The sequence below is a fragment of the Antechinus flavipes genome, chromosome 5 (assembly GCF_016432865.1).
Source record: "Antechinus flavipes isolate AdamAnt ecotype Samford, QLD, Australia chromosome 5, AdamAnt_v2, whole genome shotgun sequence".
Classification (NCBI taxonomy): domain Eukaryota; kingdom Metazoa; phylum Chordata; class Mammalia; order Dasyuromorphia; family Dasyuridae; genus Antechinus; species Antechinus flavipes.
This window is the reverse complement of record NC_067402.1, coordinates 8405654-8431127: the sequence shown is the minus strand read 5'-3', so window position 1 is coordinate 8431127 and position 25474 is coordinate 8405654. Positions and strand designations below refer to the sequence as shown.

Sequence of the window (25474 nt, the reverse complement as noted above, 5' to 3'; positions counted from 1 at the left end):
ACCGCACTGAGTCCTCCTGACTACTGTTTAAAATAGAAATCAGCTGAGCCAAGCCTATTCTAATTTCATAATTGAAAAGCTCAGTTCTTCAACCTAAAGCCACAAGTTCCCGCCAGACAAAGAACAAAAGGTCACCTTAGTTCAATGACAACATTTCCCTTATGAAATCAATTTTAATTGAAAGTAAATTTAGATCTCTGGTGAATGGCTTCCTTCCTTCAGAAGAAATTCTAATAAAACAGATTATAGGTCTGTTCGCTTGTATTTCGGCATGTCTCCATGAAGCAGGAAGCGACAACCTTTCCTGTTTTCTTTTGGAAACAAAGAGAAGTCAACGATATAAACTCAGAGATGAAAAGGACTTAGATGAAGAATCAACAAGGCTAAAAAGTCTATAGAGAGTACTTTATTTCCTCTCAAACAAGCCCACAAGGGCAAAGAGAAGCACGTGGGCCCATGAGAAAATAACAATATCGACGACGATGATGAAGATATTCACTAACATTTCTGTAGCATTTATTATACGTCAGACGCTGTGCCAAGTGTTTTAAAATTGTCTCGTTTGAAATAAAAATTCAGGAAAACATAAAGTAGAGACTCAAAAGGTGGGAGAAGTCACGGGATCTAGGATCGGAGGTTTCAGAGCCAAAAGGGCCTTTCTACTTATTATTATTGATCAATTGTTTCAGTCATATATGACTGAACCCGATTTCATTTAGAGATTGTGAGACTATAGGTGTTGAGCCTCATATCTAACATCACACTTTTCAATGTGTTGATTAGTTCTGCTAAATTTTTTCCCTTCCTCTTTTTTTTTTTTTTTTTTTTTGGTTGTTGTTCTAAAAGGTCCCTGAATGAGGATCTTAATGGGAAATATAAGTCATGTAAAAGCACAAGTCTTTGGAGAGATATGAGTAAAGTGGGCAGAACCAAGAGAACATTGTACACGGTAATAAGAAGATTATGTGATGATCAACCGTGACCGATGTGGATCTTCTCAACAATGTAGTGATCCAAGACAATTCCAATAGACTTGGGATGGAAGATGTCATCTGCATCCAGAGAGAGAACTATGGACACTAAATGGGGATCAAAGCAGAGGATTTTCACCTTTTTGTTTGCTTGTTTTTCTTTCTCGTGGTTTCTCTCTCCCTTTGGTCTGATTTTTCTTGCACAACATGGTAAATATGGAAATATGTTAAAAAGAATTGCACGTGTTTAGCCTATATTGGATTGCTTACTATCTTGGAAAGGGAGGAAATAAGGGAGAGAAGGAGGGAGAAAAATTTGGACACGAAGGTTGAAAACTACCTTTGACATGTATTTGGAAAGATAAAATATTGTTGAAAATAAGAAAAATAAAAATATGGTTTTTCAATACATTAACTAATGATGGGGCCCAAAATAAACCAATCAAATGGCAATTTTCCAGAAAATACCACCAACAGCTGTCTCCTTCCTACTTGCCCCTGGGTCTTCAAGGCTTTGTCCAGGGACGTATGCCCGGGCAGAATTCTGGTGAAGATTCAGAAAGGAACCACACCTTTCAGCCCTTCCTAAAAATCCAGGGACTGTGCAAACCATCAGTTACTGGTCAGTGGGCCGGGATGACCATCCTTCTGGGCTGCTTCCGCAGCCAGGTCCAGACAGCCATGCTGGCAGTGACAATAAACCCAGCCTTTGCCCAAATGGAACAGCTGCTCTTCGAGGGCGACCCCACCTTCCCTGACCCCTCCCCCAGCTCAGAAGAGCCAGATCAAAGGCTGGCCAGCCTCCAGAAAACAAACCATTCCGATGAATACAGAGCGAACATCCAGAGCACTTCAAGACCTACTAAGTGTTTTACAGACATCACCGTGCCTGAAACATGATTGGCACTGAATAAATAAGTAAACACACTGGCCAATCTCATTCCGGCCAAAGAAGACCAGACTGGGGACCAGAAGAAGCCCAGGATCCAATTACTGGCTGAGCTCAGCGTGTCTGATTAGGCCTGTCTGGGGCTTTGAGAATCGGTGGAGGGAGCTGCCCCATCCCAAGTTCTCTGCCCTCATGAAATCCCAGATTGTTGGAGCAGAAGATAACAACTAACATTTATCATATGGTCTTTTAAAATGTCTCCATGCCTTTCCTAGCTACCCACTGAGCCTTTCAACAAGGCTGCAAAGTAGCTACTGATGGAAACATTATCTCAGTTTTACAAATGAGGAAGTTGGAGCCCAGAGAGGGGGCAAGGTTCAGGAGGCTCCCAGCTACTGCAGACCAGAAGCAGGATTTGAACCCAGGTTTTCCCTGTCACTGTTCACTGGGCTATACTGCCTCTCAAGAGCAACCTCAGTTGAAAGCTAAAAAACAGACAACCAGCTGCATTGCTCACATGTTTGAAATTCAAAATGGCAGCAAGCTTTTTTTTTTTTTTTAATGTCATCTGGTCAGAGATTTTCCAGGCTTACTCAGCACATGCCCCAGGAGAGCACCTGCACTCATTTTTAATTAATCTGCAGGATATTCAATGGTCTACAAATCAAGAGCTTTTGGACCAAGACATATCACCATTAGCGCTGATCCCAAGCCAAGGATCAGTGAGCATTTAACATAAAGCCCGACCAAGGTGTCAGCCTCTCAACTTGTCACTCTGAGGATTTAACTGGCCGGGGGAAGGGTGGCAGAAGGACAAGGAGAAGGTCTCTTACTCCGGGGTTCCTGGGGCACTGGGCCATGGCCACGGTTTTCAAATCTATTTTCACAGGAGTGAATGATTGGTCATAACCATTATCTTAGAGACCCACTTCATCTCCTAGTTAAGGGGAAGGGGAAAGAGAATAGTATTTATCTGCTGTCTAAGTACCAGGCACTGTGCTCATGGTTCCCATCGGTGCTCTCATCATCCCTATTCAATGTATGAGGAAATTGAAGCAAACAGATTGACTTGCCCAAGGTCACATGGCCAGAGTTTGAGTCCAGATCTGAACTTAAATCTTCCTGATTATAGAGCCAGAGTTCTTCCCAGCTGCCTTCAAGGCAACCCAGGTTAGATGACTTGCCCAGAGTTCCAAAGCTAGTAAGTGTATGAGTCCACATTTGAACTCAGCTCTTCTTGACGCCAGGCTTAGTGTTCTATCCACTGAGCCATCACCTGTCTCCTATTTAATATATTAGGTATTTTCATACTCACACTTACACACACACACTTTCTGTCTCTGTCTCTCTCTGTCTCTGTCTCTGTCTCTCTCTCTCATACACAACCTCATTTTCCTGGTTTCAGATTATGGGGCCCTGGCCAATTATCTTCATAATGGTAGCTTTCTACTAGAGAAGGAATGCTCAAATTGAGGAGCACCTGATTCAAATCCACACTTATGGGGTCTGTGATCTGGGACAAATGGCTTGATCTCTTGGAGTTTTTCTCCTTCTTACTAAAATAGAGACAGTAATACCAATAGCACTTACCTCACTTGGCCAAAGGAGGTGATTTGTGCAACTGGCATTATTAGGAATCCTAATTTTTTTTTTCTAAAAAATAAAATATTTCCCATATCCCAAAGCTGTTACCATCTGCCATCCACCTGCAGCAGAGGCCAGGGCAAAGCTGGCAAGCCTGGCTGGTGGACTTTCCCAGCCCTCTCCTTGAAGCCCTTCCAGCTTGGTGGGACCTGTCAGAACCAGAGCTCTCTAGCAAAGCCCTCAAGGACTCAGTTCCTGTCCACCCTGGGATGAAGCACAGAAGAAGACTTGTATCCTTTAGAATCTAAAGCAGGGGTCCTCAAACTTTTAAAATAGGGGTCCAGTTCACTGTCCCTCAGACTGTTGGAGGGCCGGACTCTAGTAAAGACAAAAACTTTGTTTTGTGGGCCTTTAAATAAAGAAACTTCATAGCCCTGGGTGAGGAGGATAAACGTCCTCAGCTATGGCATCTGGCCCACGGGCCGTAGTTTGAGGACCCCTGCTAGATTATCCAGCCTAGCCCCTCGATCTCAAAGCTGAGCCTCTCCCTCTAACCGTGACACCCACTAGTCACCTTCCCCCAACTCCTGATGGCCAAGCTAGGGAGGATGTTCCAGTCCGGTCATTCTTCCTGGATCACTTATTCTTCTTAGGCCCTCCCGCCTCCCTCGCTATTCCCTGCCACTTTAAGATTCATGTTCTTCAGGCTCTGCCTACTTGCTGAAAAGAGGCTAAGGACTCGGAGAGCCTTTCGGATGAGCCGGTCGGCTCCCTGGACGTGCTGGGTACTTGTTGTCCTTCCCTCCCCTCCTAGAATGTAATCTCCGTGGGGGCAGGATGTATTTCCTGGTGCCTTTGCATTGCCCGAGCACAGAATCTGGTACAGAATAAATGCTGAATGAATACTCGCTGATGGATTACTTGGAGAAAAGTCTAATTAAAATCCTGCTCTTTGGGAATGTTTTGTTAAATGCCCAAATGATGGCAATAATTACAAATGTGACTCAGTGTCCTGCCTTGGCCTCTGAGGGTGCCCATAGATAATTCTGAAAAACAGGTTTTCCGGTGCTTAACATTTTGTTTTAATTTATTAACCAAGGCTAGGAGGGGGGCTGGGGGAGCATCACTGGCTCCCCTCCCCCAAAGGGATCAAACCCGGGAACGGAGCCCAGAAGCCAGATGCAGCCCCGTTCCCCAATGCACTCCATCCTACGAGAAGCCACTTCTGTTGCTGTCTCCTTGCCTCCCTGAAGTCTTGCCCTGATTTTTTTATCAACAGGCTAGGACAAAGGAAGTCAAAGCATTAAGCTATTATAGAGATGCCAGATTAATCTTCCTAATGTAGAACTCTGCTCCTGGCACTCTCCCTCCTGCTGAAAAGCCTGCAGAGACTCTGGTCTCCAGAGCCCACTCAATCAAGGCAGTGGCAGAACTCTGGACTGGGAAGGAGCCTTGAAGGTCAATGAGCCCGGATCGTTTTCTTGCTCCAGGAGAGTCATTGTTGTTGACCCACGAAGAGGGCCGATGACATCATCAGGTGTAATTGATGGCACAGGGTTCAACTGGGAGTTTGGGACAGAGCTGGCCCTTTAAACATCCAAGTGCCGTGGAGAGAGCCGTGCTGTGCTGTGCTAGATTTGCAGCAAAGGACCCTGCTCCGTTATAACCCAATGCCGACCAAGGGCAGAGACCCCGTGCCAGGCACACAGCAGGCATTTAACAAAAGCTATACTTTATCGTTGTGTATTTGTCAACACACACGGTCTGGCCAGCTCTTTGGCCAATTTGCCAGTGATAAAACTGAGGTCCGTTCCTGTGTCGAGAGCCCCAAAGCTACTAAGTGCCCGAAGCCAGATTTGAATCCGGGTCTTCTTGACACTGAAATCAGAACTGAAATCAACAAGCACACAGTGCATCTCATTCTGGTTCCCCCAACCAATCGGGAGAGAGCCAGATGAAGCTCTGTGTTCTTTGAAGGCAGGTGCTGAACTGCATATGTCTTTGTTGTGATCCACACAGAAAGCACTTGGATATTTGCTGAATGGGAGGAAGCTCTCTATACTCGGTCATGTAATGAAAGCAGAGATGGGAAAAGGCATTCATGTCCCCGCCTCCAGTCAGATACCTCTCCACCTCCTTCAGTTTCTGAGTCGTCATTGTAAGTCATCAACTTGGATCACTTGGGACTTAGGATAACAGAAGGAATACTGGAGTGAGAACCAAAAAAACTGGGTTCAAAACCTGGTTTTGCAACTCCATAATTGAGTGATCTTAAGCTAGTCCCTTTACTTCTCTAAATCTCAGGTTAGATTCCATGCTCTCTCCAAATTTTTTGCCAAAAATAAATTGTTTTGAGATCAATTGTTTAGGAAACTCCTACAAGTGACCCGAGCTGGAGAAGAATAGACCAGAGCCACAGCACTGCATCAGATATACCTAGAGGAAGAGAGCATTTACTTTTTCCTTTGTGTCTTTTATCTGTAAGGTCTACATATCAAAGAGTAATGTCCTCTTTGATTTTGTCAATGTTATCAAAGGGGATTGTTCCTTTTGATTTCATTAAGTCATTTTGTCATCTTTTTTTTTTTTCCCCTTTTACATTGTCTCTACTTATAAGTCCCAAGAAATCCTTAATAAAGTATCTGTCTTTGAAAAAGAGATGGTCAAATGACTGTTCTTTTTAATAATAATGGCCTTGTTAATAAAATGATTAAATTGTCCCCCTCTCAAAAAAAAAAAATAACTTGCCAAGTCTCCAGCTGTGGTCCTATGAACTAAATAAAGACAGTATTTTTTTTTTAAGTTTGCTGTTCTAAAACATTTTTAAACATTAAATTATTTTAAATGGCTACCATGATTCTCCACCTCATATTTTACCTCTGTTTTGTGAGGCAGGGAGAAAAGAATTGTTATTCCCCTATCTTTTTCAAAGCTGTGACTGCATATCATCTTACATTTTCAAAATTCTCTCTGAAAATTATCTCATGATTATCCCTATCAGTGTGGAATTTCCTATAAAAATGATCCCTCTAGTATTTCAGACCAAGTCCAATAGACTTGTGATGAAGAGAGCCATCTGCATCCAGAGAGAGGACTGTGGGGACTGAGTGTGGATCACAACAAAGTATTTTCACCTCTTTTTGTTGCTATTTGCTTGATTTTTTTTCCTTTTTGATCTGATTTTTCTTGTGTAGCTTGATAAATGTGGGAATATGTTCAGAAGAACTGCACATGTTTAAGATACATTGGATTACTTGCTGTCTAGGGGAGGAGGGTGGAAGAAAGGGAGAGAGAAAAATTTGGAACACAAGTTTTGTAAAGGGGAATGTTGAAAACTATCTTTGCATGTATTTTGAAAATAAAAAGCTATCACTAATTTTTTAAAAAAATAAAGCTGCAGATGGGACTCTTAAAATGATCCCTCTAAAAACAATCTCCCCCCATTTCTTGGGGAGTAATGATAGATGATCACCCTTGGTTGTTCGGTCAGGTCTCAACTACCCACATTGGTACTTCTAACCTCAGACTCCCTATTTTCTCAAAGGCTGCCCCAGAGTGAGGCTTCCAAATGATAAAGGGAAAATTTAAGAAGAAAGAGTTCTGAGTTAGCTCCTTGGACTGGCTTCTCGGACAGATGGCCTCTGCTCATACCGTGAGGTGTTCTGTTTCTGAAATTTGACCCTCAACTTGTTATTGTTTACCAACCTAGAAAGTTCAAGCTCGTGTTTAGAACAGAATAAACAGTCATATTGCTTTGATAAACTCAAGAAGCCTGTGCTGTATCTCAGGATGATACCTATTCCCACCAGCTGTTACTGTGTGGATATTGGCCCAGAGAAAACCTAGCAGGGTCCCACGCTGACTCAGGGACTTTGGGGCCGAGAGCATTTTCCCCTCGTAGCTCTATGCTCTGGGGGAAAATGCTCTCGGCCCCAAAGTCCCTGAGTCTAAAGCAAAGCTTCTTAAACTGTGGCAACAGTAAAAAAAAAATACCAAATATTCTACCAAGTTTTAATTCTTCATGTAAAAATAACCAAGTGCATCCATTTCATTTATACATATTTGCTTTCATCTTTAATAAATGGTACAATTATATGCATAGCAAAGAATTATTTTAAAATAAATTTCTTAAAATAAAATATTTAAAATAAATTTCTTCATGATTTATTATCAGTAAATATTTGATTTGTCTACCTATTTAATACAACTATGTACAAAATAAAAATTTCTTGGGCAAAAAGGAGTTATCAGTGGAAAAAGTGTAAGAAGTTTCACTCTACAGAATCAGGAGATCATTATACACTTCAGCAACAATACTACATGATGATCAATTCTGATAGACGTGGATCCCTTCAACCATGAGAGGATCCAAATCAGTTCCAATTGATCTGTGATGGACAGAACCAGCTATACCCAGAGAAAGAACACTGGGAAATGAGTGTGGACTGCTTGCATTTTTGTTTTTTTTCTTCTCAAGTTATTTTTAATCTTCTTTCTAAATCCGATCTTTCTAGTGCAACAAGATAACTGTATAAATATGTATACATATATTGTATTTAACATATACTTTAACATGTATGGGACTACCTGCCAGCTAGGGGAGGAGGTGGAGAGAAGGAGGGAAAAAATTAGAACAGAAGGTTTTGTAAGGGTCAATGTTGCAAAATTACCCATGTATTTGTTTTGTATATAAAAAGCCATAATAAATAAATTAATTAATTAAAAAAAGTTTAGCTCCAAAGATAAAAGATCTGAACTCTAAACTCTTGGTTTAGATTGAGAAATATTGTTTATCAATTGCTCGGTGGCTTAACCCCAATATTCTACCAAGTGCCTGGCACAACATAATATTACCTGGATGGATTTTATAAAGCAAATGAAAATATCTTATAGAAATACTTTAGTCATCCAGGAGAGAGGCTCACTGGTGGAACACCTGAGGGTCAAGAGCAGGAGAGATTCAGAAACCAAAGAGCCAGAATTCAGATCTCAGCTCTGATACTTACTCCATGACCCAGTGATTGGGAACACCATCGGTTCCTTAGTTTCCTCCTCTATAAATCAAGAATGGAGGGTCACATGATTGGCAGGACCCACTTTCTTGAACTAATCTATTGTAGGATCTGCCCACCTGCTTTTCCAAGGGCTGATTTTTTTTTTATTTCCACTTTAATGAAATGCCTCTGAAAGCATCAGACCCATTTCAGTTACTCCAAAAGTGATATCAGCAATCTTGTCTCCAGCTGGGCCCTCAGTTTCTAGCTCTCCCCTCAAACTCAAGGGTTTTCTTTTCTCTAGAAGTTGGATGCCCAGAAGCATAAAAAAGGAATCTTCTGGTCCAGAAGGCGGATGAAGGAATTAAAGCTCCCTCCCTCCTCCCCCTCTCCTTACAATCATTCGGCATACTATCCTGACTCTCCAGAATGCTGCTGAGAACTACAAAGGAGGAGGCGGGCCCAAGTGCCATAAATAAAAGATCCTGACCCTTGCCAGGCCTCCTCCGGGAACAAGCACATCCAACGGGGTGAGGGAAAACCTTCTCCCTGGGGCTCTGGTGATCATACTGGCTCTGACGTCACTGATCCTGATTGAAGTCTTGTCAGCAGAAAGTTCAGTCTGTCCTGACCCAGGGGACCCAGGTATACTCTGACTCACTTCTAATAGTATTTTGTTTTTCCAAAAAAATACAAAGAGTTTTCAGTATTCACCTTTGCAAAATACTCTGTGTTCCAGATTTTTGTCCCTCTTCCTCCCCTTCCCCCCTTCCCAAGGCAGAAAGCAATACATTAAACATGTGCAATTCCTCTAAACATATTTCCACATTTATCACACTGTGCAAGGAAAAAATCAACTCAAAAGGGAAGAAAAAACATGAGAAAGAAAAAAAATTAACAAACAAACAAACAATAACAACAAAAAGATGAAAAAAACTATGATTCGACCCATATTCAATCCCCATAATCCTTCCTGTGGATGCAGATGGCTCTCCATCACAAATCAATATTGGAATTGCCTTGAATCACCTCACTGTTGAAAAAAGCTAAGTCCATCTCAGTTGATCACAGAATTTTGTTGTTACTGTGTACAATGTTCTTTTGGTTCTGCTCACTGCACTGATCATCAATTCATCTAAGTCATTTCAGGCTTTTCTGAAATCAGCCCGCTCATCATTTCTTATAGAACAATAATATTCCATTATATTCATACACCATAGCTTCTGACTCTCTTCTAAGAGGTGAGATGGAGTGATGAGCAGTGATGGCACTGGGAATCAGGAAAGCCTGAGTTCAAATTCTGATAAGATTAGATAAGAACTGTGTGACTCTAAGCAAGTCACTGAGCCTTTCTCAAGTCAGTTTCCTGGTCTATTAAAGGAGGCTATTAATAATGCTACCCAGCGACTTGCTGTGAGGATCAAAGGCCATCCTGGGACCCCCTTCTGATGTTTATTAGGTAAACCTTAGGTAAGCCTGCTGTGATCTTAGGTGAGCCTGAAAGCCTTATGGGCTTCAATTATGTCATGTGTAAAATTAGGACTACATTAGACGCCTCTCAAGTCCCTTCAAACTCAAAACGGATAATCCTGTGGAAAGTGTTTGGTGAAACTTAAAGCAAAGCTTAACTTGTATGTGCATGAGAGAGGAGAGGTGAGGAGAGGGAAAATGAAGGGTGGGAAAGAGAGGAGGAAGAAGAAGAAGAGGAGAAAAAGGAGTTCCCTCTCTCTAACCAAGACTCTTTGGTGAAGGCTATGAACCCCTTCTCAGAATATAAATGCATAAAATACAGAGAATAGCAGAGACCAATCATATTGAAATTGGAAGGGAAGGAAAGGAATATGCATTTATGTAGTGCCTGAATGTACCAGACATTGTGCTTTATATATATATTTTTTTCATAGAATCCAAGTTAAAAAAAAAAAAAACTTGCCCTACATAAACATCAACTATGATGATCTCATTCTTCTCACCGCATGCACAATTATTTTTATTCATCTTACTCTTCTTGAATCTTTTTCAATGCAGTCAAAATGGAAATGAAATTAAGACAAGTTGCTGTCCATCTCCATCTCTCTCTCTCTCTCTCTCTCTCTTTTAACATGTAATGCTCTGTAATGTGGATAGAGGGCTGCCTTTTGTGTTTGTGACAGACAATGTATTGGGATCATCCTTTGTGTCCAGGCTCAGCATCAGGACAGCTCCCAGGGCAGAGAGGGTGATGGGTATGGGCCACACCTAATCCCCTACCCAACATCTTCGGTTAAGGCTCTGCATTTAGGAAATCTTCCTTCCACCCAACTAAGAGATCACATCAGGCACAACATCTCTTAAAAATAACCTTACTTTCATATGTTATGGTTATTGTTATTAGTTATTGCTGCCATTGCTGATAATTGTGACCCTGACCACTTATAGCCACATCTGTCCTGGTATATTCATTTCAAAGGATTTAAAAAAAAAAAAAAAACAAAACAGGATCAAAGCCAGAGGCTCGCCATGGCAATTAGCCATTCATTTTAGGAGGTGACTTTCCAGAGCATTGAGGAAACAGTAAGCCCAAATACAAGTGAGATACTTGTCCTTCTGGGCCAAAACTCAGTCCCCTTCTCTCGCTTTTGATTTTCTACCAGTGCTCACCTGAAAATATCCAGCCAATCCCTCGACCACTCCCCTCATTCCCCAGCAGCACTGGTCTAAATAAATAACATCTCAGTTCTGTGCTTATGGGAAATGACAAACCACTCGAGCCAAGGCCAGATATGGTCTGGCTCACTGGCTCTCGATCATCCATCCTATTAAAGTTGGTTAAATGGAGCTAGGGAGCAGCAATCCCCTTGGAATAAGCTCTGGAAGTTACTGGAGAATAAGTGTGGAGGGACGTGAGAAAGCCAAGCAGGAGAGAATTTTAGGCTTGTTGACAAGGGAAACTTTTGAGGGATCATTATTCCAAAGATATGATAGGCTCCCCTCCTTGCAGCTGTCCAAGAAAAGACTAGATGCGTATCTGTCAGGATAGAACAAGGCTCTTAACCTTTTCTGGTCACTATCTACTTTGGGAGGCTATTTACTGAACTCTGGACCCTTTGTCCGAATCCTGTATAAGAGCTACAGCTTACTCCAGGCTGCTCACTGAGGTCCCTTCGGCTCTGATTGTTCCGTGATCACCTGGGCAAATAACCAAACAAGATTTTATTCGCCTTTCTTAAGAAGTTTTATCCTGGATGGCGGGGATGTTTGTGCTCTCTTGTTTGTTATATTTGTTCTGACCCAGCACAAACACACAGTCTGTGTTCAATGGATTGGACTGAAGGGTCCGGCTGTTTCATTGTATAACTCCCAACAGCACAGACTGGGCACTAGGGAGATTAAATGTCAGTGTATCCCAGCTCATTTCATAGATGAGGAGAACTCGGCGAGGTTTCCCAGGCAATAACTGGAAGGATCAGCACTGAGGTGCTCAGACATCCTCTTTTCCCCCATACCCCACAACTGTACAGGAAGCCCTCCAAGATCTAAACCAAGTCACTGTCCTGTCAGCACAGCTGGCTGTCAGTGCGCAGAAGCAAGCTGGCCCTTTCCAAGTGCCATCTTTCCTCCTGCCCCCTTTCCCTTCCCATCCAGTGGCCCGAAGGTAGCCAGAAGCGACCTGAAACTGGTAGTTGTTTCTCCAAACAAGTTCCTGGATCTCAATGCCCAGGACTGCCAGGCAGGCCCTGGGGGATAAGGCTGGGCCATGAAGTCATTTGCCATGGGGTTGGTATCAATGAGAGGATTAGAACTCAGAGCCCCAAGAAGCCACCGTGGAATCTGCCCAGGCCAACAGTCCAGGTGACTATAGAGTTCCCAGGGAGCTGGTTAGCCCTGCCTTAATAGCCAACTACCCTGATAAGCAGGACTCAAAGGTGGATTTGGAGGGAAGAACACACATGACGCAGCTCTCCAGTTACACTAATCTGATCCCCGCACGCTGGGCCAGGCACACAGTAGGAATTTACCAGACACCTGCCCCCGACAAGGCCAGGGTGCAGCCAGCTGGAGCTTGGGGTCTCTGCTCTGTTCTTGGGATCGGCATCCAAGCCCTCCGGGCTTGCCAAGGGTGGGAAAGGTTCCTCTCACCCCTTGTTTGCCCTAAGACCTCAGACGTGGTCGTGTACAAGCGAGCACGCACAACAATTCCCGTAAAACGATCTCCCGAGGAGAAGACGGGGCTAACTTTCCGTTCCAAGGCCTGTAACATAAGCTAGCCACAGCTGGCCTGGCTCCTACTTAACTCCCAGTCTGCCGGGGACCTTTGCGGGGTAGGAGCAGGGGCAAGGGAAGAGGTGGAGAAGAGGCTGTGGAGGAATAGTCCCCATTTGGGGGGAAGGTATCCTGCCTCATCAGCTTCTTCCTCCACGGCTGCCCCCCACTCCCAAGACCCCCATTCCAGCTACCCAATTGAATTCGGTTTGGTTCAACCAATGAGCCGTCGGATGCCTCCGGAGTCCCTCCTCAGCATCCCTAAGCGCCCACTATGTGCTGGGAGCCCTGCTCAGCAGGGAGGGCCCCAAAATCAGAGCCCCTCCGCGAACGCAGTCAAATTCTGGGGGAATTCTGGGGGAAGGCCTCCGAACCAAGCCTAGAAAATAAGAACGATGCGTGTGATGGGGAAGCTCACTTGGGTGGGGACGCGCCCGGAGAGACCCCGGCTTAAAATGGAGCGCTGCTTCTGGCTAGCAGGAACTGGGAAAGACATTAAGCGGCGGCCCTGGGGAAACAATCGTTTAGGAAAAAACAACAAAAGCGGAGGAAACTTGGGCAGCCCCCACGGACATCCTGCCGCAGGGCCGCCCGCTGGCCTCCGGGGGACCGCCGGCCAGCAGCGGGGCTCTTGGTTGCACGCTGGGGCCCAGCCCCCGCCGCCCTCGCCCCCCGACGCCCCGAGCCGGGCTGGACTCCCAGCCCACCCTCTGCCCAATCGAGCGCGGCCCGAGGGATCCGGGACGGGCGGCAGAGCCGGGGGACCGGGGGTGGCGGAGGGCGGCTGGGAAGGCCGGAGGCCGCCCCGGGTGGGAGTCCTCCAAAGGGATGCCGGCGTGGGGCGGGCTGCCCGGAGGCCAGTGCAGGGGCTGGGGGCGAGGGAGAGGCCGGGCGGGCCGGGCTGGGGGGGAAGGGGGGAGGCCGGGCGGGCCGGGCTGGGGGCGAGGGGGGAGGCCGGGCGGGCCGGGCTGGGGGCGAGGAGGGAGGCCGCTCGGGCCGGGCTGGGGGCGAGGGGGAGGCCGGGCGGGCCGGGCTGGGGGCGAGGGGGGAGGCCGCCCGGGCCGGGCTGGGGGCGAGGGGGGAGGCCGCTCGGGCCGGGCTGGGGGCGAGGGGGAGGCCGGCGGGGCCGGGCTGGGGGCAAGGGGGAGGCCGGGCGGGGCCGCGGGCGGCAGCAGGTGCCCGCGCCCGCGGCCGCACACTCACCGTGTAGAGCAGGTTGAGGGCGCACAGGCAGCTCCGGGAGCAGGCGAAGCCGCCGCACACCATCTTGGGGGGCGGGCAGGAAGCGAGGCCAGGGGAGAGCGCAGCGAGCCGGCCGGGCAGCCCCCGGGCACGGGCACGGGCAGCCGCGCCCCTTCCTCCGCCCTCCGGGGCTCGGCTCTAGGAAGCGGGGGCCGAGCAGCGGCGGTGGGTCCGGCAGTCCGTCGGTCGGTCCGTGTCCGGGGCTGGCTGCAGCGCCCCGCCGCCCCCGCCCACACCTCGGCCTCCCGCGGCGCAGCCCTGCCTCACCCAGCCCAGCCCGCGCCGGCCGCGCTCCCAGGGCTCGGGCCGCCGCCGCCGCCGCCGCAGTGCCCGAGGCCCCGCCCCGGCCGGGCCGCGCGCGCTGATAGGCCGCTGCCCGGGAACAAAGGTAAAATATGCAAATGTATGCGCCGCCGCTGGGGAGGGGAGAAGGAGAGAGGGCTGCGTGCAGGCGGGCTGGGGGCGGGGGAGACAGACACCACGTTGGCAGGTGGAGGGGGCGGGGCGGCAAGAGGCCGGAGCCCCGCTGGGGTCGCGGAACCGGCCGGGCCGCGGAGGGATCGCCGGCCCCTCTGGGCCTCAGTTTCCTCCTTTGTCAAATGAGGGGGGCGGCCTCCCAGGCCCCCAAGCTGCGATCTCGCGACCATTCCAACGTAGGCTCTGGCTTCTGGAGCCCCTGGCTCGGTCCTCGGCTTGGGGGCGCGGGGGCACCGCAGGCTGCCGGGACAGGGAAGGCAGAGATGGGCGGGGGGGGGGGGCCGGCGCCGAGAACCCAGAGCCGGATCGTGGGATTAGCCTGAAATTACAGGCGGGGGAACTGAGTCTCAGGGGCACGGACACGCGAGGCCGCGCAGGGGGCGTCACACAGCAGCCGGCCCGTGCCCCCTGGAAGGGGGACTGGCTGTTCCCGGCACGCGACCCCGGGATCTGAACTCCAACTAAGGCGTTCTCTGCAAACTGGAGAAGAGGCAAAGCCCTGGAAAGCCGGGCGGCCTCCCCGGAGGCTCCTCCCGCTTCTCTGAGCGCGTGGGTCCGGAGGCTCCGACCCCAAGAACGCGGGGGAGCCCCATTGGGAGCCCGGGCGTCGGTTCCTGTACCGATTGCATCAGTTCTGGGACCGTGGGCGGAGGCAGATGGTGGCAGCCGGGCTGAAGCTCCGCGGCTCCCGCACCCGTGTTCCTGGCCGAGGGGGAGGGGGGCCCGGGCCCCAAGCCAGCCGCTGGCCTTCCCCGGGGAGAGACAGCGCTGCACTCAGAGCAGCTCCCCGGGCCGGGCCGGGCCCCCGACCCCAAGGCTTCTCGCTGTCCCCGGACCTGGCCGAGCGTGGACTCTGCCAGGAAGAGCGTCCAGGGGACCTGGCGGGAGTGGGGAGGGCGAAGGTAGGGGGGGGAGGGGGAGCAAGCATCCTCTTATGAATGACCCATTTATGGGCAAAGCACCGTCCTCCCAACGCCCAGTTCTGGGACTATTTCGATCCCCGGGAGCAGATGAAGAAACGGGCTTAGTCCCGCAGTGTCGAGATCCCCAGGGCGAGGAAGCAGGCTCGAACCCGGGGCTTGTGCCTTCTAGGTCAGGTCACTGGCTCCCAAACTGCCACCCTGGACGTAGCGTCCCGTTGGCGATTTCCAGGGCAGGTAACTGAGGATCGTCTCTCAGCCCTGAACATCGCTGACCTGCTTGCTCTACAGAGTGCCAACCCGCTCTAAAAGCGCCTCTTCCCCTGTTTCCTGCCATTGTCTTCCTTTCATCCTCTGTCCTTTCCCAGGCCGTCTTTCCTGATCCCTTTCCCACCCATTTTACGCCTCCTTTTTGCCCCTCGGCCACCCCTTCATTTATCTTTATCCTGCTAAGTTTTCATTTTCAACGGCTGTAGTCTTCTTTGTATCTTGGGAACAGAAAATCTAAAGTGTCCATTTATGATTCACGTTTATGTAAAATACCCCAAATCCCCTGCACTAAAATCCTCAGTGGCTCCCACTGGCCGCTAGGATTACAACAATAACAGCAAGTTTTTGTTAAGCACCTACTGTGTGCGGGACACTACTTAGTCAGACTGAAACTACCAAGACAGAGACTAACCCTGACCTTGAGGAGCTGACAGTCCTCATTACAGAGTTTAATAGCCTTCATAATTTGAATGCACATGGAAGTGCACACACACACACACACACACACACACACACCCCTGACCCTAACCCTCCCACCTCTATGACTCCCTCATTCTCCATTGAGTCAGACTTGCCTGCTGTCTCCTATCCAGCACTCCACCTTCAATCTCCACATATAGAATGATTCCCCAATTCAGGAAAATGGGACCCCCTCCTTCCCGAGCCCCAGAATTCCCATTGCTCCCTCTTGAAATGACTTCCTATTATTTCATTACATGTTGCAGACCCCAGTGGAGTGTACGTAAACTCCTAGAAGGTAGGGACTGTCATTTTTGTTTTGATTTTCTCACTCAGTCTGGCATATAGGTGACCAGGACGTCAGAAATGTCACTGAGTTGAATAGGTGGATTTGGTGCCCACTGAGTCACTGAAACTCGCCTCTGCCACTTTGTCCCAGGACTGGACTTGTCTTGGGACCAACAGAGGATGCGAGTAAAGTTGCAAAAATCCAATAGCTTGTTGGCATTGTTTAAAATAGCTTTTTAACACAGACTATGGAGATGCTTCGGGCAAGATGATTTCTATTAAAACACATCCAAGGGGTGGTTCTTTTTCCTGAGCTGTACATCTCGCTTCTCTGCTCCTCCTCCGTTGCCATGGCAAACAAAGAAAGCAGCCTTGAAAACTTTGCTTTGTGATGGTCTGTCTGAGGCCTTTCTCCAATGGAGGAAAGCAGGATGGAGGGAGTGTGAAGCCAGTAATGAGACACAAAATGCTCAACTGCCTCGGGCTGGTTCTCTTCCCAGTAGCCCCCCCCTTAGTCTGTTTTCTCTGCCCCTCCCCTTTTTTTGTGCCTGCACCTTTTGCAATAAAATGCAGAGCATGTCTTCTTCCACCTCGGCCTTCCCCTGTTACAATCACAATGCTGGAAAGTTGGTCTAGAAGGGCTTTTTGGCCGCTTAATCTAATAGAGTTTGAGTCCCAGTGTTATTACAGCAGCTGCTGTCTCATGGCTACAAATGAGGCTGGAAGAGGTCGCTTTTACCCAGCAGTGTGACATTGGATTTTTCCTCTTGATACTTCTGGGGCTGCTCTGAGACAGAAATGCACCCAGCCGCTGTGTTTCAGGCAATCTGGCCTTTAGGAAATAACCGGGCACTTTCAATGATCCCAGGATGCTTCTGGGGAAAAAAAAAAAAAAAAAAAAAAAAAGCTCTGCTTTTCCCTCCAGGCTCTGGGGCTGCCAATCTATGTACAAGTCTCTGAAAAGACCAATCACTCGTGACCATGAGGAGATGTATGTGATAGGTTTGATTAGGAGTCTGTTCTCACTAGCCACTAGCATACAAAAAAGTGCCAGGAAAAACCATCCTGGTAAAAGGACATGGCAGAATCAGGGAGGGAAGGTGATGGCTGAGGTCAGCCCAATGGCTGCAAGGCACTGGAGGTCACTGTATACGTGAGGAGTGCTTTTCTGAATGAGGTGAAGATGATTATGATCTATGGGAGGAAGGATCCAGGTTAATGGGCTGGAGAAATTAAACTGAATTAAACTAAATAATAGCTGGCTTTGTAAAGAAAAAAAATGGTGCTTTGAGTTCCACAAAGCACTTTATAATCCACATGTAAGCTTCCCAAGGACCCTGTGAGGTAAGTCCCACAGGTGGGTATCTCATGGCATAAAATAACCATAAATTGAAAATTGCAAGGTCCTTCTTCAAAGAAAAGAAAACTGAATATTTCTAGCAAAGAATTCCAGCTTTATAGTAGCATAATAAACATACATACATATATATGTAATATGTTCTCAATTATATAATACTTATTTTAGCTCTAGGACTAGAAGTGTAGCTTTTTCACACATGGGATGCACCACTCGCTCCAATGAGGCAGATCCCCACATCTCTGGGATTTACTTAGAAAATGAATGGCCTGGAGTTAATGGGAGATGCCCACAGTCACATGCCCAGTGTGTGTCAGTCGTTGAAACTGAACCCCAATCTTTGCGACTCTACCGCTTGCTCTAAGAACTAAGAGCCATGGCTTCTTGAAAATCCTGGACAATTCCCACCATCTCTCTTCAACGTATTAGACTAAAGCACGCTCCCTGGGCTAACACTCCTCTCTATGTATTTGTCCCCTATTCTAAATGGGACAGTCTTGATTTGGGTTTGTAGCCTTATCACTTAACTCATTTATTCATGTGAATAATACCACACCCCGATGGCTCTCTTAACTGCAGCTAACAGTTGGACATGAAAACCCATGGGAACCGATTCCATAATGCTTAGAAAGATTATATCCCCAAGTTTTTCCTACCCATAACCTTTAGCTCTCATTCCTCTGTCCCCCTTTCAGTTTCCAACATGTTGACTTATCCTTAGTAATAAGCTTCAGCTGAGAGGGTGAGCCACGTGAAGTTTACAGAAGCAAGTGATATTGAGGAGGTAGAATGGACAAGACTTGGCATCCTTTTGGCTCTGTGGGGGGAAATGGAAAAGCCAAGATTGAAACCAAAATCCTGAAACTGGGACAAAGCTGCCCTCTGCTAAAACAGAGAGGGTAGGAAGGAGGACCAGCTTAAAGGGCAACATCATGAATTCTGCTGAAGACATTTTGAGTTTGACATGCTTATGAGACAGACATAGAGGGATATTCTGACCATGTACTTTGCTAGTAGATTTTATATTATAGACTAACTCTAAATTCCTCCATCCAAACTAGTGGAATTAGGAGACAGTTAGTCACTGGTTAGGACAAGCTTTGTCACTCTCCTGGTGACCTGTTATGACATGTCACACTCTAAAAAATTTGTCAAGGCAGGAGACAGTTCTGAAGAGTGAGACTTCCGGCAGTAGAGAAGAGATCCAATCTTGGCTGCAGAGAGGAATAGAAACAAAGAACCCAGATAAGCTGCATGACTCAGAGAGGGCAGTATGAAAAAATCATGATAAAGGAAAGAACACTGGAGCCAAGCAATACCAGTGGTAGCTGCCTGGGTCATATGTGGTCCTAAGTACACTTTTAACTACAGCACTCGAGGTATGTGTTCACTCTTCTCTGACGTTGTTTTGTAGTAGGGGAATTCACTGCGGGTAATTGGGGGGAGAAGGAATAATTTTGTTAATGTTATTCTTAAGATAACATCAGGAAATGCCTTTGCTTTAAGATAATTTCATCTACTTAATATTAAAGGTAAAGTGCATTAGTGAGGACTTATGAGCAATAGTTTTCAAAATCTAGACCCAAAGAGTACCTAGAACAAGGGGTAGTAACTTTGGGGGGGGACCCTGGTTTGTGTGTGTGTGCCATTGTTTGAGAAAATTGGAAGAAAAAAAATCTTACAGTTCATAAGCTTTATTACATTATTTAATACAATATATTCTCATTTTTTGAAGAAGTTACATTTGAAAATACTCCCCAGGATCAAATTCTGTGTTTCAGAAGGGGGTGGGGAGGAAGGGAGAAAGAAGAAGAAGAAGAAGAAGAAGAAGAAGAAGAAGAAGAAGAAGAAGAAGAAGAAGAAGAAGAAGAAGAAGAAGAAGAAGAAGAAGAAGAAGAAGAAGAAGAAGAAGAAGAAGAAGAAGAAGAAGAAGAAGAAGAAGAAGAAAGAGAGAGAGAGAGAGAGATTAGTTTAATCCACTGACCATTTGAAAATTGGTGGAGGATATTATACTGTGTAAAGAAAAAAAAATAATTTTTTTTTTCAAACAAAGGGATTTACATGATATTGGAGAAAATATGTTCCCTTCCATTTTCGAGGAGAAAAATGAAACCTGGATTATAGTAAAGACAACCCAAAAGTTATCTTTCCTTGATCTCCAAATCATTACATTCACCTTTGCCTCTCAGCACCATCAAGTATAAATCTAGAAGCTCTGTGTTAGAGCATCGGACTCCGAGTTGGAAGCATTGTCACCTGACCTAGCCCATATAGTAGGATGCTCACCTTTTTGTATTTCATGGACCCCCTTACCAATATGGTACAATATATGGAAGTCTTCATAAGATCATGTTTTTAAATGAATAAGTAATAGACTTACAAAGAAAATCTATTATATTGCAGTACAGCTATTAAAAAATATGTTTTCAAAGTTCATGGATCCTATAATAAGCACCCTGCCTTACTAGAGTCCCCTCAATAACACCCCCACTTTATGATCTCCAGATTTTTAGGAAATGGCCATTCCCAAAGCTACTTCATCTGTTCAGGAGTGACTCTGATTAGAAAGTCTTCCCCTACATCGAGCCAAATCCTCTACCTTTTCACTGTCTGTTTCATTGTCACACTCCTGATGACCTGTTATGAGATGTCACCCTCTAAAAATTTTTTCTAAAAAGAAAAAGTTTTCACTGTCTGCCCTTGGCTTCTGGTAATGTCCTTTGGAGTCAAGCAGAACAAAAGAATTCTCTTTTTAGAGGACCACCCTCCAAATCCTTGAAGAAAGCTAGCATACTCTTGATTGGTGGAAAGCAACTTCCAAATCCACTTCAACCTGAGTCTACAAAATGGGCCTATTGCATTCAAAATGGCTGGACATTTTAATGGACAATTAATTTCTCCATCTGTTTTCTCTTCTGTAAAATTACATCTTTGGACTACATAGCTCTGGAGTTGTTTTCAAACTATATTTATTATTCTACCTTATTCAATTGATTGTTCTTCAAAGTCCAGGTTGAGAAACCAGCTCTTCCAAAGAGGTTATAAAGAAAAGACTGCAGGGTTTGGGGCTGAAGCTCCGGTAATAGAATTGGAGAGAGAGAGAGAGTGAACTGGTTTATCTAGGGCCTTAACTGGCAAAAGAGAGTCCCAGATTCGATTTCCCTTGTGACAGAACAAAACAAATATGGATCTCAGCCCCTCTCAAACGTATTTATTTGTTGTTGCTCATACTTGTAATTATCATCATCATATTATAGTAATTAAATTTAATGTTTACAAAGCACTTTTTATTTGCTCAACATAAGGCAATTTAATAACTTTTTTAAACATGGTAAAAATATATGTAGCTCCAATATAAGCATACATATTTAGACAATTATCTTGCTGCACAAGAAAAATCAAATCAAAAAGGAAAAAAGTGAGAAAGGAAATAAAATTTAAGCAAACAACAACAAAAGAAGTGAAAATACTATGTTGTGATCCAAATTCAGTTCCTACAGAGCTCTCTCTACACGTAAATACTCTCATCATCACAAGATCAGTAGAACTGGCCTGAATCACCTCAGAATTGAAAAGAGCCCCGTCCATCAGAATTGATCATCCCATAATCTTGCTGTTGTTGTGTGTAATGATCTGGTTCTGCTCATTTCACTCAGCCTCAATTCCTGTAAGTCTCTCCAAGTCTCTCTGAAATCCTCCTGCTGATCATTTCCTATAGAACAATAATATTCCATAACATTCGCATACCATAACTTATTCATTCTCCAACACTCACACAAACAGATGAATGGGTAGAGTTCTCCAACTGTTGGGCATCCACTCAGTTTCCAGTTTTTCTGCAAACACTTAAAATGAGGACGGGACAGCTAGATGTTGAAGGACATAGAGCTGACTGGAAGCCTCTAGTAGATAGAGACAGTGATAGAGCTTCTAGTAAGGAGGACTTGATTTTAAATCCTGCCTAAGACACATACTAGCTGTGTGAACCTGGGCAAGTCATTTCATCCTGTTCACTTCCCTTTCATCATCTGTAAAATGAACTGAGGAAGGAAATGGGAAATCACTCCGGTATCTTTGCCAAGAAAACCAAGAGATGGACACAACTGAAAAATGGCTGAACAGCACCACCTTAAATGTTTAATCCTCACAACAACTCTGGGCATGTCAGGTCTATTACTATCCATATTTCACAGGTGAAGAAACTGAGTCAGAGAATTTAAGGGTCACAAAATTAGTTAGTGGCTGAGACGGGATCTGAGCCTTGAGCTTCCTGATTCTAAATTCTAGTCTGTCCACTGGAACATCTAGCTGCTCTCCATTCATTAAAACCAACGTATAAGATTTCACATTGTCAACATAGTCATTGATGGATGAATTATGCTATTTCTTATTCATTGATTGATGACAGAATTAAGTATTGTTTCTATGGGAAATTTTAGCTTAGGACAAAATCCTGTGTCTTCTTCTGTGTCTCATTCCACAAAACAACTCCTCAAGCTGAAGAGTTAGCTGAGAGTTGGGTTATCTCTCTGCCCTGGAGGCAGACTAACCTTTGCCTTTTTAGCTCTACTGCTTTACACTGGCTCTGTTATCTGGGGAAAGGGGCCAAAGGCTTCCCAGACAGAAGTCCTTCTCCACCCAGAGCGGCTTGGGTCAGGAGATGGTCTTGTCTTAGAAGGAACTGTCAGGCCCCTCCCGGTGGTAAGCAGACATCCAGGAGGACAGGCAGACACGCCCCATCACCAGGTCTAGAGTCACAGTTTTATCAGCTAATGAATGACATGGACTGATTGCATTTGCTAGAACATTTTCTTTCCCTGCACAGTCAGCTGTCTGAAGAGAGAATGCAGTGATACAGAGCACTGAGGGCTATATTTAGCATCAGAAAAGCCTGAGTTCAAATTGTGGCTTTGCCAATTGGGAAGGGCGGCTCAGAGTTACAAGCCGATTTCCATGGGTCATCTCCCTTCTTCTCACCACAGCCCACGGCAGGTCAACAATCTCCTGATTCCTCTTCTGTGGCTTAAGGAGTGAGTTCCCCGGCACCACACGGATGGTAGATGTGGACACAGGCTTCCCGAAAGTCTGCTCCAACACTCTGACTACCAGACCACATGCCTGGGAGTGCTCTTCATTTCTCCCCACTTCTGTAAATTAAGGGTCTGATTTAACGATCTTCAGAGTCCCTTTTTGTTCAAAACCTATGAATCTATGATCCTAAGAAAAGCTAGATTCTTATTATCAAGAAGCAGTTATTAAGTACCGAGCTAGGAGCTGTTTCTTTGCAAACATTAATCCTTGGCAGGAAGAACTATATTATTCGTTCAACACTGAACCTTAAAATGACCATAAGGAGTCAGAATTCAGGTGGTGCTAGGACTCACACACACACACACACACACACACACACACACACACACACACACACACACCCTGCCCAATGTCCTTTGTTGTTCTGAGCATCAGTTTCCCCCATCATGTTTGACCTGCCTAGTTCATTAGGATCATAGAATAAGAAGAGAATAAAACCTTAGAGCTCCTCCAGACCTCAGTTTCTTAAACTGTAGTTCAGAACCCCATACGGGGTTATTATTTCTAAGGAAATGTTAGTCTAGAACAAAATCCTATATTCTTCACTGTCTTATTCCACAAAATGACTCAAGCTGATTACTCAAGCATAACTGAATGTGGGGGCCATGAAACTCTGATTTATTAATCGTAAATGTTTGATTTGCATGATTATTTTACGTATTTACATATCTGAATCAAATAAAGTTTTCTTGGCAAAAAAAGAGTCCTGAATGGAAAAAGTTGAAGAAACGCTGCTCTAGACCGTATCTGGATTCTAATTTGGATAAGAACCTGACATCCAGAGAGCCTAAATGGCTTGTCCAATATCAGATGAGTTCTAAGACACAAAACCAAGATTAATCCATTAAGCAATAAACATTTATTAAGTGTCTACTATATGCCAGATATTGGGCTAAGTGTTGGATAGAGATATAAAAGGCAAAACAGAGTTCCTGCCCTCAAGAGCTTATAATCTACTTGGGGAGACAACTGGCAAACAAATATCCACAAAACAAGCTGATTTATCTATAGGATAAATAAGAAATAATACACGGAGGGGAGGCTCTGAAATGAGGGAGGCTGGGTAAGTTTGCCACAGGAGAGAGGACTTGAGGTGGGACTTAAAGGAAGATCAGTAGTCAGAGAGCTGAAGGGAGGGTGTTCCAGACCTAGAAATGCTCAGAGTTTGGAGATGGAGGGTTTTGTCCATGGAACAGCCAAGAGAGCTGGCTCACTAGTCCAAAGAGGACATGTTGGGGAGGAAGGTGTAAAAAAAAACTGGAAAGGAAGGACGTTGAAGATCTAGATTTGGACCCAAGTCAGATGGCAAGCTTTTCCCACAGTCCTTCAGTCAATTGAGAAAACAGAATCCAAAGCCCCAGGAGAATATTTAAAGATGTAAAAGCTTGATAGTAGCCTTTCTCACTTCTGTACAACTTGAGCTTTGCAGAGAGCTCTCTTGTAAGTCAGAGTCGATCCACAAGCATTTATTAAGTGCTTTTTATATGGCAGAGACTCTGCCAGTGGTTGGAGTTATGATTATTATTATTATTCCCACTTTGCAGATGGGGAAGAGACAGCCTGATCTCCTATTGCTCCAGATAACTCTAAGACAGTGGCCACAGACACAATGCCCAATGGGCAGCAATGGAAGGAGATTCCACACTGGGATTTCCCTAAATCAGAGGAATCACATCATTCCCATCACCCTCCAAAAAAGAAATGGGAACAGATGAGGGGCCAGACACATGACCCAGCACTGCAGCAAAGGTTAGACCAGGTGTCAGGACTCCAGACCAAGAACCCTTCCACCTTTTCCACTTTACTTCTCAATTACCTTCCAACCTACAATGTTCAAGGGCTCAGGGGGCCTCTGGTAATTCTGGTTTGTCTCTATGTCCTTGTGGGCTCAAGGAAAGCTTTAGCTGCAATTCTCTGAGGATTAAGTGAAAGGTTTAGTCAAGTTTCTCTGTTGTAATCCTCACCTTTAAGGCTGTTAGCACCCGGGCAGGCACTGGGGAAGTAGGCAATGCAGATGAGCCCGCGGCTCCCTTCAGGGAGGACCTTCCTCCCTAAACCCTTCTTAGATATTCTAAAAGGGAGTTTACATAATCCCAATGGAGGAGGAAGGGGAAATTCTAAGGTGCCTGATAGCCTCGGGCTCTTGGCAACTGATCACCTCAAGGGAGGGGCTTGTTGTCTACCAAGACAAAGTTCAAATAAATCTCTTGTTTTCTAAAGAAATCTCTCTCCCACAACAGAAAGGCTGAGCTAGTGGGTGGAAGGGCCATGTAAGAGCTAGTCTTGGCTTCAAGTCCCAGCTTGGAGTCACACTGGCAAGGTCACCCTTGACACACAAACTCTCACTACTCTGAACCTGCCACGAAGTAAGCAAGTAATAAATGCTTTATCTCCCTGTGTTCAATGCAATTAGACTTAAATTGCTGGGAAAGAGCTGATCTGCATTTGTATGGGGAGTTTCTTCATCCAGGCCTTTTCTGTGCTAATGAATCTTAGATCCAGTCCCTATCTCTTGCCAGGTTATCCCTCAACTTCCTTTCCCTTTGAAATTCTAATTAGCTAATTGGTCATTACTCTTCCCCTTCGAAGCTGCCAGTGAGTTCCTAGAGTCCTAGCTGCCCACCCAGGGGGGAAATATCCTTTGAGCTGCAACAGCAGAGACCAGAGCAGCAGGACCCCGGGAAGCCCAG

The 25474-nt window shown here is 45.8% G+C and overlaps 1 protein-coding gene across 1 annotated transcript in view; it reads right to left on the bottom strand.

Moving 5' to 3' along the window:
• Nucleotides 1-14197, bottom strand: part of TSPAN13 (tetraspanin 13) — a 32157-nt gene extending 17960 nt beyond the window's left edge. Inside the window, exon 1 of the mRNA XM_051963621.1 lies at nt 13884-14197. Coding sequence (XP_051819581.1) covers nt 13884-13946 — 63 coding nt within the window. The 5' untranslated portion in view covers nt 13947-14197. The remainder of the gene's footprint in view (nt 1-13883) is intronic.
• Nucleotides 14198-25474: the final 11277 nt, after the last annotated feature.